We start from the raw sequence: 14,206 nt of genomic DNA, 5'->3' as shown, positions 1-14,206 counted from the left end.
GCTCTCAAACATGTCTGTTGTTAATGAAACCATTGTCCAAAACTGAAGGCAGGGCAAGAACTTCAGCCACTGAGTGGCAAGTTAGGCCTATGGGAGGAACACACAAAAACTGGCATCTAGGATTCCAAACACTTGCTCAAATGTTACTAAAACATCAACATTGCTGGTAATACTCATTTCCCAAGATACTAATAAGATGAGAACAAACCAACTATCCAAGCTATGTAGTCATGCAAAATATTAGGCTTCTTTATTCAGTATTTAAGTTATTCTGAATATACAAACAATTAGCCAGAATGATAAAGTGAGAATAACCAGTATTTGTACTTCTGCAGATTTACACCCATAACACATTTCAGTTAATGTTTTCTGCATGCTTCTGGAACACATTCAGTTGTTTTGCTCTGCATTATATGCAAGAAATAGACAAGTGCTTTCACTCCAAACAGAAGCAAAAATGTTACCTTTCATTAGCATGATCTGTACTGTTCATGGCTGCAAAATTATTTACACACACCGGTTCACTAACACTGCAGTGTAACATACCCTTCCCGGAGGAAAAAAGTAGCTATTGGTTCACCTCTTCCTTTGCGTGGACAACTGAAGTAAGTGACAATGCTTGAGACAGTCATGCAAAAAACTTTTCACATTAACATTGTGATAAAATACTTAAAAGGTGAGGAAATATGATCTGTGAAGCAATTATAAAAGACATGATAACCACTGCTGATCTCTCTTTCTGCACACGTGGCAATTTAATTAACATGATTTGCCTTGCTGTCTAATACTGCAGTTCTCTTCCTCCTTTATCCTTTGACAGGCAATGGCCTGGAAAACAACTTGATTTTCTAGTTACCTGCCAACATCCAAAACTGTAGGAGCAACATTTCTTTTAAGGTGGAATATTTCTAGGTATCGGCTTTCCACAGACTGATGAACAGAACAGCTCCTTTCTGCAGTTAAAGCAGCCACTTTCTGTCTCATCAATCAGAAGTTAATACTCCCAGATTTAATACATATTGTCTCTCCCAAACTTCTTTGGCATCTATGAAAACTCCAATATTTTGAAGGTAGCTGCTGGCATCATACAGGAGCCATACATTTTCTTTAGCTTCTGAATCAATTCCCATTTAATTGGGGCAAAAGATTCCAATAGACACCTCAATTGCAGTTCTGGGGTAGGTCTTTATTCTCTGGGGGTGGGAGGGGATCTTCAGAACCAGTCTGGAAATCTCATCTTTTGGTATCATCTGACTCCATTTCTTCTGACCACAATAGTTCCTGCTACAATATCATAGGCTGTTCTGTTGTGCTGGAAAAACAGCAGTGTAATAAATGCAGGAAAAAATGATGCAATAGAAAAATTCTTGATCAAAGCTCGTACTGTGGACCTGAAATGAGAATAAAACATTCAGTGCCTTATTTTCACTTTTCTGCTTATGTTAGTAATTAACTTCCAAGTTTAGTGCCTCAGTTTTACATGGTACAAAGATCAATCTCTAGAGGAGATTGTACCACCTAAACTGAAAAACATTCAATGCGACTGAATAATTACCATTTTATTCTTAGATCCCATAATGTGACAATAGCTCTTGCAATCTAATTATTGCAAAGGTCAACAATAAAGCAATGGTGTATTTCCTCCCAAATCACATGCTTTCAACACTATTAGTCTGAGTGCAACGTGACTGAGCCAAGAGCACTTACGTTGTCATACTGACATTAGAGGATGGAATGACTAACACTCGGCTGGGCGCAATAAGTACAGATGTGTCACATGTCACAACTCGCAGTCCAAGCAAGAATTTCCCTGGGGTTGCTCCACCTGCTCCCCAAATACAGATTATCTGTAAAAGAAAGGTTATTTCAATTCCACACACCAGCGTGTGGTTGATAGGTCTAGCAAACTTGGTTATCCTCAAAACTACGTGGATGTCATAAGCTTCAACATAATCCAAAATACTGTAAAGAGGATTTACTTTATAGGTCTATGGTGACAGAATTTTTTAAACCATTTCTTCAACAACTGACAACTATTAATTATAAGAGTTAGTGTTTATGAGTACTTACCTCATAGAAGCAGACTAATAACCTGTAGATGAGAGCTACTATCATCATTTTCTGCAAATCTTCCATGGATGTATCTTCATCTATTTCCTCTATGATGTAATGCATGGCAAATTTAGAGATGTCCCTGTGCAAAATAAAACTGAACTTCAAAACCGTCCTCTCAATACCACTGTTACCCCTTTAATACTACAATTCACTCCTTCAGTTCTGGTATCAGTAGAAGAAAAAAATCTCCTTGGCTCTCTGATACTAAACAAGCCATTAAAATTCAGAACACTATGTTTCCTTCCAAGTTGCTGCCCAGATTGTTTTGTCTTTTTCATTATGAAAAGATCATTCTTTATTACCACTTTTGCACAATGGTATCCCTGGGTAGTGAGCTGCAGAATTGTTCTGAAAATTCTCACACTTCTTGGGAGATAAACAGATTCTGCAGGTGATCATCTAACTTTGTATAAATAGAAGGTATCCAAGTCTCCAAGTCTCTTCCTTACAGAAACTCTCACAAAAAAGAACACCTCTACAAACACAAGGAGAAGTTACAAGTCTCCCTAAGCAAGCAAGGAAGCCCTATATCATCCTTTGCATGATCTGTGTTCCTCATTCTCAGCAGTCTTTACTGCTTACCATACTCTACTGGAGGAAGGCACCTTGGTATGCAACAGGAAGATTTTACCTTAAAGCAATCAAAACCTTCTGGTTTTCATCCTAACAGAGCTATGTGAAGCATCCATTTTGAGTTAATAGCATATTTTCGCAAGATAAACTCCACATATTTAACCTTCTTATCTGACACCTGGAATGTATATACTTGCAACATGTATTTAGGCAAGAGCTTTCCACTCATGCATCTGAGACTCACATAAAAACGTGTAGTCCCACTTCCAAACAGTCCATCTTATATTTGTACCACTTACCCTCCTCTTTATTCAGACTTAAGGATTGAAAAGCAATTAAGAAAACAGTGAAGCACAACCTGCATTTCCCTTCAATACAGCCTTGACCTGAAGTGTCTTTCTTGAGCCTGAGAGGAGGTTTTTTTTTCATGACAACTCAGCCTAAGCTCAACCTCACATCTCATAAGCAGAACCATCCCCCCCGCCAATGTTTCTCTGATGTTCCTTGTAAGCAACTTCCTGGCTCTCACAAAACCAGTAATATTGAATGTGCTGTAAATTACACCTTCACCACTTTACAGAAGCAATTACACATAGTTGTTCCCCATCTTTCCAGTACTTCAGCCTACTAAAACCAAAATGGAAACACAAGCTGTCAGCTTACAGTTGGAGGTTTTGGCAACTAAAGAGAACTGAGATTCTGGCATTTTAATTACTGCTTATCTGAACAAAAACCACTAATAGTTTACACTGACGTATTTATTGGTTTGGATTTGACTCTCTTTCACACACCTTTCAAGCTGCAATTAAAGGTGCCTGGAAAATGTTACCTGTATAGTATCACTTTATGGTCAATCAATGTTTGGATGGCTCTTGAGCAGAAAGCTTGGGTTCTGAAATGTGTGTTTGCACAGGAATGCAATTACTGACTACACCAACTATTGACTACTCATCTCTTAATCAGACCAAAATATTTGATTACCCCAACCCAAACCAGAATAACCGAGTTGAGGAATAAGACAGCTACAGTTAAAGAAGCAGATAAAAAAAAAAAGGTTTTGAGGAAAAGTATTATATCTGTGTACGAAAATGTAAAATGAAGAATCTTTCAGTCTAGTGCACACACAGTGTTTAATTGTACTTTTTAAGAACCCAAATTTACACCCAGTAAAGCCTGCAGTGCAGTAGCATTCCTAGCAATGAGGTTGCATTTTCAAAGTACATACATATCTGATGCATGATCAGATTTTTTTTTGTGTGTGGGTTAGCATTGTTTAGCTCAGAAATCTAAAAACACAGCACCTTAGAAGATGCTGTGAAGGAAATTACCTCCATCGCAGCTAGATCCAGTACATTTTTTAAAAGCTGTTTAAAAAGACAAGTTTGTCAATGTTTTTTCTTTGAGAAATATAAAGGACTTTTTAACAATCTTGCTATTGCCCACCCCTAAATAAGTATGCAAGTCTACTCTGTCCTTAGTAAGGAGTTTGTGAGCCTATACACCTGTACAAGTTTTTTGTTTCCATCAGCTGACCCAAAAATCGGGATGTATTTAAAAGGAGGTTAACCCAGTGGTGCTTTTTCCTCAACTTCTGTCAGTTATTCAATGCCATCATATGCCCAAGCGTACCATAAATACAACCTGACACCTCAAAGAGCATGAAAAGCTTAAAGCTGTATACAACAAAGCTTTAAACTGTTAAACTTACTTTATTCCACTGAGGTGCATAATACTTAAAATGATGGTTGCCTTTATAAAGAACAGAATAAAAAAATCCACCATCTCTGCTATGAACCTGTGCGCCAACGAAGGGATAAGGAACTCCCGACCTGTAACAGAAATAGTTAATATTACCCAGATTTTACTGTACTAACACAGTTAACACTATCAGCCAAAGAACACTCCACATTAACCTTTCTGCAAGTACATAATCAAGATCTTGATCTTAGCTCACATCTTCTTCAAGAAAATTTTTTTAAACATACATTTTTAGAAGTTATCTGAATTGTTTAAACTGAGTTAAAAGAGCCTTCTTAAATTAAATTCTTTCAACCTCTGAGTCCCCTCATGATAAGGATTACAGGCAAAATCATACTCTGCTAAAGAACTGAAGTACATTGAAGAAGCATCAATGTTTGTGTTCTTTTGTTTAGAACAGCCTCGTTGAGAAGAAAGTCTGAGAAGTCAGATAAAAGAAAAATTACATCTTAGATCTACCACAATTTTTCTATTGCTCAACAGCAAGGCTTCCATGTGCACCAAGTACCAGCTCTAAGAGTAAACCACAGCATATTGTCCCCACTCAGACACAAACAAGAGTGGATGAAAATATTAGTCATACTTGACATAAACATTCCTATAGACTACTTATGAAAAAGCACAGCGTGCTGCTCTACACCCAGTCAGAAAATGTAACACGTTTCTCCTGTGTTAATTGGTAGAGTGCAAATGGGCACAAAGTAAGTAGCAGCAGTTACAAGCTCTTGTTGCTAATGCTACCTCAGGTGATTAAAGCAGAGAAAACATTAAAGAGCATCTTAGACAGTTTCCAAGGAATTCTATTGCAAAACAATTTCATCTGGACCCAGCTACCACCCCTCTATTTCCCAAAGGACAAACACGACTCTCACATGGAATCTGCAAGGACTCACATCAAACTTTACTTAGAAATACCCAAGTACTACTAGACTTAACCTACAGGAAACAGTGACTGGGTTTGGTACTGTTTCTGAGAACACCTACTCCCACACGCACGGAAACAAGAAAAGAGGAAAGAAAATCATTCCAATTTCAAAAAACATCATCAAATTTCACTTGGAATAAGCCTCCACAGTCCAGCTGCTAAGACTGATCCTGCCAATCGTGGCCCTGTGAGCTATTAGAGCCAAGCCAAAAGCCCACAGAGCTCAGGCGCTGAGTGGGGTAAGTAGAATCAAGCAGAGATTAGGTAAGAGCCAGCTCTTATTTAACATACCTTGGTTTATATATCTTCGTTTCATATCTGCTGCACCAATAATACCTCTGCATCTATAGTATCAAGTAGCATGACTCATATATAATACTAAAATTCCATTCTCATTGTCAAAGCCTGCCCAAGTTGTCCATTAAATTCTAAGATTCTTCAACTAAGGCAAGTGTGGGAGCATAGCCAGTCTCCCAGTTCTGGCCTGAGCACAAAGCAACAGGCAAAAGTCTTCATTTGCTCTGTTAAAAGCAGCACCTTTGTTGAAGTTAGTGGCAGAGACTCACTTGAATAAATTAAATTAAATGACTGCATAAGGAAGAAGCTACGTGGGGCTAAGAAGATAAATATTCAAATTTTGTTAAACTGCATTACATTAAGAAACCTTGGCAACCCTTAGGACTCTGGTAGATCTATACTGCAGTGCTTCAAGATGTTCCTCGTATTAGAAATCCACTATTTTGCCAAGAGTTGCTGTTTGCGCGGCAAGGACAGCCAAATGCAACATCCATCCAGCTCAAATATAGGAATTTACATCAAGATTAGTACTAAAGATGTGTTTGTGCCAGTCAGCCACAGGGCAGCTGGGGCTTGGATGCACTTTTTGCCCTACTGTTCCCAGCAGATGAGCAGTAATCTCCTGCAGTAAGGCAGGGAGGGGCAAGGCGAGGATGTGTCTGAAATCCTGACGACCGTGCTGTTAATACTGGTGCTCTGACACACACCTGCAGGCAGACCGAAGTGGAAGAGGCAGTTAACAATCCCACTTTTTGACATCCCAGTTTAAAATCTGCAACATTAACATAAGCTGTCACTTGTTTCAGCTTATGTAAGCACATTGGGCTGTAAACTGCAGTGGCACAGGGATGGATACGCGGCCTGCCCTGCTGAGCCTGCTGTGTGGGCAATAATCTACAGCAGGAAAGAAGGAGCGGTAATCACTTTAGCTGTTCTAGATATATCCAGCTGCAATCTGAAGCCAAAGCACGGGCACAACAGTCGTTGTTTATAATTGCATTGTACCACTATATCCCACACACAGTTCCCTTAAGAAGGCCAGGTGTTGCAACAGTATGTAGTATTCCAAATAACCATGTTCAGCAGCATGAAATGCTACTGAAGCCCTAAATTACCTTTAACACATGGAATTAGCCCCTGAAAAACTAGGTAAAAATCCAAGAATAATCAGTCTAGCCTTTGTCTATCTCCTCTTTTCTAAGGACTGGCAATATGTGTTTATAAGCAATCTGTAACTCAGAATCAGAGCACAATTACAGAAAATACTACTTTGTGCTATAACTGTGTTTAAGCAACATCTGCTCAAAAACACAGGAAAGAAGCCAGTTCAGAAGCTAGATCCCCTTCCCCTCAAAACAAGGGAAAAGGAACTAAAAACATTTTTCAAACACACACAGCCACTGAGCTTATAAATAATTTTACAGATCAGTAATGTCGTACTTTGCCCTGCAGAGAGAAAGGAGATCCGGCTTTTCTCCAAAGTCCTTCAGCAGTGCTCTGTTCCACAGTCTCCTACCATTACTTGAGGTGTTATGGAACATTCAGGGAATGTCACTTATATGTTCCTTGACTTGTGAGAAAATGTTGGGGCTCCAGGTTTTACCTCTGACGTAATCAGAGCAAGTTTGCCTTACTCTTGAACAAATATAAACAGAAGGCCTGCTGTGCACTGCCTTCAATATTTACAGCTGTAACAGACTTCTGTTTATCTCCTGCTGCCAGCTTGTTCACTGCAGCCGTGTTTTCACATCTCTGCTTCGATTTCATTAAATGATTTTATTTGGGCCCCGAGAGCCTGCTAAAACCGGTAAAGTTAGTTTAGATTTCATCATCTAAACAGGCTGCTTATAAATCTTAGATGCATTACAAGCCCGTGACAGCAAGTTTCACTAGAAATTAAAAAAAAACTCCTTCGTATCCACACAAACATCTTACAATCATTGAAGTTGTACACGCAAGTCAACTCTCCCAAACTCGGTTCAAGTTACGGATCAAGTTCTGGATGTACCACCTCGGTATTAGGGCTGTCACCCTGGGTCCCAAACCCGCTCACGGGCCAAGTTCTGGCTCCACCACCTCGGCTTCAGGGCTGTCACCCCGTGCCACAGGCACACGCCCGGGCCCGCCGCACACGGCGGCGCAGCGACCCCCAACGTCGCACACCCCCGGCTCCCCTCTCCAGACCCTGATTCCTGGAGCTGCTCGCCCTTTCTCCCTAGCCCCTGCCCTTTACTCAACCTGCCGGCCGCCCCGGTCCCTGGGGCAGCGCTCCGCTGTGCCGGCGCGCGCTACCGGAGCCCGCCCTGGGCACGGGGACACCGCGCCCGCCGCCCCCGCCAGGCTGGGGCGGCCGCACCGGGGCGCGGGGCCCCGTCCGGCGGGGGCCGCGTGTGCGGGCGGCGGAGCGAAGAGGTAGAAGGGGCTGTAGTAGTAGGCGGCGGCGCTGGCGTTGGGTGGGGGCGGCTGCGCGGCGGCGGCGGCGGCAATCAGGGCGGAGGCGGGCCCTGCCAGCCCAGGTACCCGCAGTACGAGTCCCACAGCCACTGTGACGCGTCGCGCGTACTCCGCCGCGGCTCAGCGGCTTGGCCCCGCCGCCCTCCGGAGGGGAAACGCGGCGGCGCTGAGGACGCGCGCGGCAGTGGGCGCTGGCGTTGTCGTTGTCGCTGGCGTTGTCCTCCCCCCCGGCGGTGCTGCCGCCCTCCGCCATCGCCGCCGCCCCAGCGCCGGCCCGGCCGCGCTCCGCCGCCGCCTCCTCCATTCGCGGCGGGCGCCGAGCGCTCACCGCGCATGCGCGGGGGAGTGCGGCGCCTCTCCCACTTGGAGGGGCGGAGGGGGGGGAGCAGCACACAGCCTGGCGTGGAGCCCGCCACGCCCGGAAAGAAACAGCCTTTCCTCCCCTCCTCCCCCCGACCTGCATGTGAAATGGTATCGCCGGGCGCTGTGGCGGACGCGGCTGCCCGGGGTCAGGCGCCCCTGAGGCGGCAGCGATGCGGCGTCGCTCTGGCCCGCCCCGCAAGGGGACTGCGCAGTCGAGAGATTCTTATACATTTTTATTTTCCTGTCTAAATGTTGCTTATTTTTATTTTCTTTTTTTCCCCCACTTTCTTCTCCCTTTTTTCATCGTTCTCCTTATCACATAATCATATTCTTTCTCTGCAAAAAAAAAAAAAAAAAAATAAAATAAAATCACAGAATCAGTTTAGGTTGGAAAAAACCTCTGAGGTCATCGAGTCCAACCTATGATGAAAAACATCGCCGTGTCAGCTAGACCATGGCACTGAGTGCCACGTCCAGTCTTTCCTTAAGAACCTTCACCTCCCTGGGCAGCCCATTCCAATGTCTAATCATCCTTTCCGTAAAGAAATACCTTCTAATGTCCCACCTAAACCTCCCCTGGTGCAGCTGAAGACTCTGTCCTTGTTATTTGGAAGAATAGACCGACACCCATCTAGCTACACCCTCCTTTCAGGTAGTTGTAGAGAGCAATAAGGTCATCACTGAGCTTCCTTTTCTCCAGGCTAAACAACCCCAGCTCCCTCAGCCGCTCCTCATAGGACATACGCTCATCAAATGCTGGACAAAGAACCAGCTGCAAGTTTAAACACAGTTCTTCAAACTAATTTGTAATCTTTAAGGTTTCTGTGTATTATTAAGCATCTCAACCAGACCCCAGGTGCCGTAGAACACTGATGTGAACACAGCTCCATAGTGAAGAAACGAGTAATGTATGCTGCGAATACAGAGTGTTTCCCATGTTGAACACAGCAAATATCACAGCTGAACAAAACCAGAAGTTTCTCCCTCTCCCTGTTAAACTACTTTCCTGTGTAACCTTAATTCATTCTAAAAAAATGGAGTAATTTCTTAGAATCAAATAATGGCCTGGTTTGGAGGGGACCTTAAAGAACATCTAATTCCAACCTCCCTGCCATGGGCATGGATGCCTTCCACTAGACCAGGTGGCTCCAAAGCCCATCCAACATGACCTTGAACAATTCCAGGGATAGGACATCCACAACTACTCTGGGCAACCTGTTCCAGTGCCTCACCACTCTCACAGTAAAGACTTTCCTCTCTATATCTAACCTAAATTTCACCTCTTTCAGTTTGAATCCAGAAGTTCCTGTGGAGTGAGTCTCTTCATACAAGCAAGCTGAGAAGAATTGCCAAAGTTCTTAGCAAATGACCCATACCACCTTGATTAAATGCAGTAACATAAGATACTGGCACTCATTATGTGGCTATGGTTCTAATTACACTTGCATATGTTTTTTGTAACATAGACCTTGGTGAAATCAATATGGATAAATGATTTGGGAAATATAGCAAGTTTTAGCATGATTATGATGAAAGAAAGGAGGGAAGATAGACAAGTGTATAGAAGAAAACATGGCTTTAAACCATCTATTAATCTAATAGAAAAACTATTGCAGAAAACTGACAGTAAATGTAGTGTAACAGGGCTTCTTTCTTTATAACATTTCATTTCTTCCTTTGTCAGTTACAGTCTATTTAATTTTTCTAAATTTTCTTTTTACCACAGACCCATCAGGATCAAAGAGCGTCAGGCCCTTTTTCTAAATTTTGTGCGTGTGTGTGCGCTACAGGTTTTGAAAGCCAGATCAGATCTCACAGACTTCATATAATGCTACCGGTCACATGTAAATTTTAATCTCACCAGCAGCAGCATTACACAGGCATAACCAGTTAGAACTCACCATGTGATTATGCTGGATACTCAAGGTGAAACTGAATCACTGACAGCAGAGATCAGGGGACTAACAGGTAACAATGCAGTATTTCCTCAGACCTAAATTTTTCATTTATCAGTTTTTCATTCTTCTGCCTTAAAAAACCCAAAACCCACAAATGACCCACAAATTCTGCTAGCATTCAGATTATTCTATTCTGGGATGCATCTGACAGAGATGCTGTAACAATAGGACTTGCCAGTAGTGAGAAACTCACAGCTTAGGCTTTTGATGACAAAGGGGCTTGTTCCATTGCTGTGTCAGATGGCCACACATGGTAGTATTTATAGCCTTCTGCAGCACTGATTTCTCACAACTTAACTTTGCTTCTTCCCATGGGCAGAGTCAGAAAGGCAGATAAGCTTGGGCAGTTCATTGTACCAGTTGATGAGAATAAGTGGTTCAATGCCTCAGCAGTTAAATATCCTCTTGTCTAGAAATGAGACTTAGGCAAGAGGAAATGTTTTGAACTAGATCAAAAGAGGGAGGTAAGCACCTAAAAGCTATTATTGCAATAGTTAAGGTTTAAGGGGAATCTGGAATCCCATCTTAAGCTCTTTAAGTATAAGTAATGCTGAAAAGCCTCATCAGTCACACTTGAGCAGGCAATCTTTTATAGTCAATAGGAAGTAATAGAACACTGGTCTGCTGTAAATCTAGCTGTTGTTCAGAGCTACAGACATGCATCTTTGCTCATTTTTGATATGCATTTCAGCATCTTGTTTTCAAGGATTTTAAACCATTTTTAAAACCAAGGAATTGCTGAAGCATTAAAGTTCAGTTCCTTCCTTTGCTTGGGGCATACAGATCACACCTTCTGCATCATGCTGAAGTGTTCTAATAATAGGAGTTCTTCTGAAAAGTCCTAGGATGAGAGTTGTTGGACATTAGTCAACAATAAGCTCTTGTCATTCCAAAGTGGTTAATTATTGTTGTGCCCAGCAGCCTACATATATTCATGCTATTTAGACATTTGTATCAAGTATATATATGTTCACGTATGGAGTGAAATTATATGTAAATGTTGGTTAAAGAGTTTCTTCATTACTGAAACATATAGAGTGAGTCACCAAAGAGGAAGAACTTTACTCCTTGTTGGAGCAAGCAACCAGATACAGAACAGGACACTTGAGCCAAAAAACCCAAATGCATGCATTTAAAGAACTCTAAAGTAAAACATTATACATTAAGTGTGGAAAATGGCACAACTGTCTCCTAAATGAAATCTATTGAGCCTGTCACTCTTACAACTGATCTGTCTCATTCATCTAAGGAATTTGAAGGAGAGATTGGCTCTAAAAGCTTACGGTCCACTGAGAGGCATTTTCTTTCTAATAGATGCAACTTCAAGTGTAATATGGAGAAAACAGAATCCTAGTGGTCACAGTTGATAGAAAGGCCATAGCAAATCAGCTGGAGATAAAAAAAAGAAAGTTTTCCACTTTTATATTAGGTTACACAAGTTCTTATTGTGGATGCCTGTTTACTAGTACAGTCTGTTTTAGGAGCTGTGTGCAAATACTTATATTTGCCTTTTACCTTGACCTTGTTTGAATGAAGAGTAACCAGAGAAAACAGTTTTACTCAGGAGTGTGGCACTCAGACACTTTACCAGTTACCTGATTCCCTATCGCATTCTTTTCTGTTCCCAGGGAGGACATATGATTGTGCCTCTGCTGAAGCAGCAGTGGAATTAGGGCTTTGGAGAATAAGAATCTTCAGTGGTCAGTAGTGATCAGGTAGGGACCTCAGCGTGCAGCAAGGCTTAGGGAAGCAGGGTTAAGCCTAGGAAATCACCACTGAGTTTTGGGTGGTGGAGTAGGAAATGTCCTCTGTTCTTCTACAAAAATTTTGGCACACAAAAAGATTTTTCGGGATTTTTTCAACCATAAAAAAGGAGCAGGTTCTTGTTTTCTAGTAGTCAGAACATTCCTTGGGGAGCTTTATTTATTTTGTCTAATTATGGGGGCCTTTTCATAGGCATCTTCTAAGGGCAGTAGTTACTTTTGGGCAATATTTTCACATCAGGTGGGCCCTGATCACCTCCAGCAGGGGAACTGAATCTGCTTTGCATGGTCTTGATAACTTCTGTGCTTGCTGGCATATCATGTAATTGAGTGAGCATGACCTGCATTTGTCTGGAAGCAGCTGCTTCCACATTTTAGAAGGAGCCTAGTTGAACAGCACATCAGGAGAATGCACTAAGGGTGTGTACGGAATTGAGCCCCTGAAGGATTCTAAATGGATAAAGGAAAGACGTAATGCACGGATTGATGAACATATAGTACAGTAACATTGAATTCCCTAGGACATTTAAAAGATTTCTATTTTTCAAATGCAGACTTGAAATTACTTACTTCTATATTTTCAGTAGCTCTGCCAAATATTACTTTTAAGGTTAATCAGGTGTTTTTTTTTAAATGTGCTTTTAATGGAGATGTGCTTATCAGTGTTAAAAAAAAAAAAAAGAAAACACAAAAGATCAATTTAGTAACAAGTAGTTGCTTTTTATTCTTCCTTGTTCATCCCACTCAAACCTCCTCGTTTTACCAAGATGATGATTTCAAGATCAAAGAAATATTAAACGTTTTTACAGTGACTTTTAGAGGGCAGAATTTCCCAATTCTTTGGCAAACAGCATTCGTCCAAACAGCAAACATCCTCTGTAAGTGGTGCAGACCAGCGGTTTTTCATTCAAAGCTTGTGAGGGCCTCGGCTGGTTCCTGCCATCTGGTGGGTACTTGGAGTCACTACCTCGATACTTCTAATTTCCACTAAGTAACCAATATTCTGAACAACTAAGCAAGTGTCACAGAATCACAGAAGGACTGAGGCTGGTAGGGACCTCTGGAGTCCATCTGGCCCAACCCCCCTACCCACACAGAGCCCCCAAAGCCATTGGCGGAGGACTGTGTTCGTGTGGCTTTTGAATGTCTCCAAGGTTGGAGACTCTGCCACCTCTCTGGGCAATGTGTGCCAGTGCTCAGTCACTACCACAGGAAAACAGTGCTTCCTGATGTTCAGAGGGAGCCTTCTGTGCTTCAGTTTGTGCCCCTTGCCTCTGGTCCTATCACTAGGCACCACTGAAAAGAGTCTGCCTCCATCCCCTTTGCACCCTCCCTGTGGCTGTTTATACACATTAACAGATCTCCCCTGAGCCTTCTCTTCTCTAGTCCCTGCTTCTCAGCTTTTCCTCTTGGGAGAGATGCACCAGTCCCATCATCATCTTCATGGCCCTTCGATGGACTCTCTCCAGTATGTCCCTATACTCTCTTTGTCCAGCCCAGAACTGGACACAGCACTCCAGCTGCGGCCTCACCAGTGCTGAGCAGGGGGGAAGGATCACCTCCCTCGACCTGCTGTCAGCTCTCTTCCTTAAGCAGGCCGGGATGGCATCAACTTGCAGAGGCACATAACCGGCTCAGGTCTAACTTGGTGTCCATAAGGACTCCCTGGTCCTTTTCTGCCAAGCTGCTCTCCAGTTGGGCAGCCCCCAGCATATACTGATGCATGGGGTGGTTGTTACTCAGGTACAGGACTTTGCAGTTGCCCTTGTTGAACTTCATGATTACTCTTACAGAAGTTCTATTTCAGAAAGCATAACATCCATTGAAGCTTTTCATAGGAAAGGAACTTTTTACATTTAGGCATTTTGATAAAAAATCTCCTTCTCTTTTGTACATATTTTACTGGCTGATTGATGGCATCTGTAGTGGTGAGTATTTGACCCTTGCAGATTTATAGAAATGAACTGGCTAATTAAACCATACACATTTGTTCCATGTCA

At 42.4% G+C, this 14,206-nt stretch overlaps 1 protein-coding gene across 1 annotated transcript; it reads right to left on the bottom strand.

Moving 5' to 3' along the window:
- Positions 1–225: 225 nt before the first annotated feature.
- On the bottom strand, positions 226–8,426 carry FAM8A1 (family with sequence similarity 8 member A1). Its single transcript, XM_029961706.1, is given in 9 exon segments — positions 226–1,391; positions 1,708–1,847; positions 2,071–2,194; positions 4,397–4,517; positions 7,907–7,978; positions 7,981–8,160; positions 8,163–8,215; positions 8,217–8,239; positions 8,241–8,426. Coding segments are annotated over 9 exon segments (1,044 nt in total). The 3' UTR covers positions 226–1,246.
- Positions 8,427–14,206: the final 5,780 nt, after the last annotated feature.

This window comes from Manacus vitellinus, unplaced genomic scaffold, assembly GCF_001715985.3.
Source record: "Manacus vitellinus isolate BGI_N305 unplaced genomic scaffold, ASM171598v3 scaffold_39_pilon, whole genome shotgun sequence".
NCBI classification, from domain to species: Eukaryota; Metazoa; Chordata; class Aves; order Passeriformes; family Pipridae; genus Manacus; species Manacus vitellinus.
The sequence above is the reverse complement of the archived record's forward strand: the minus strand, read 5'-3'. Positions and strand labels throughout refer to the sequence as shown.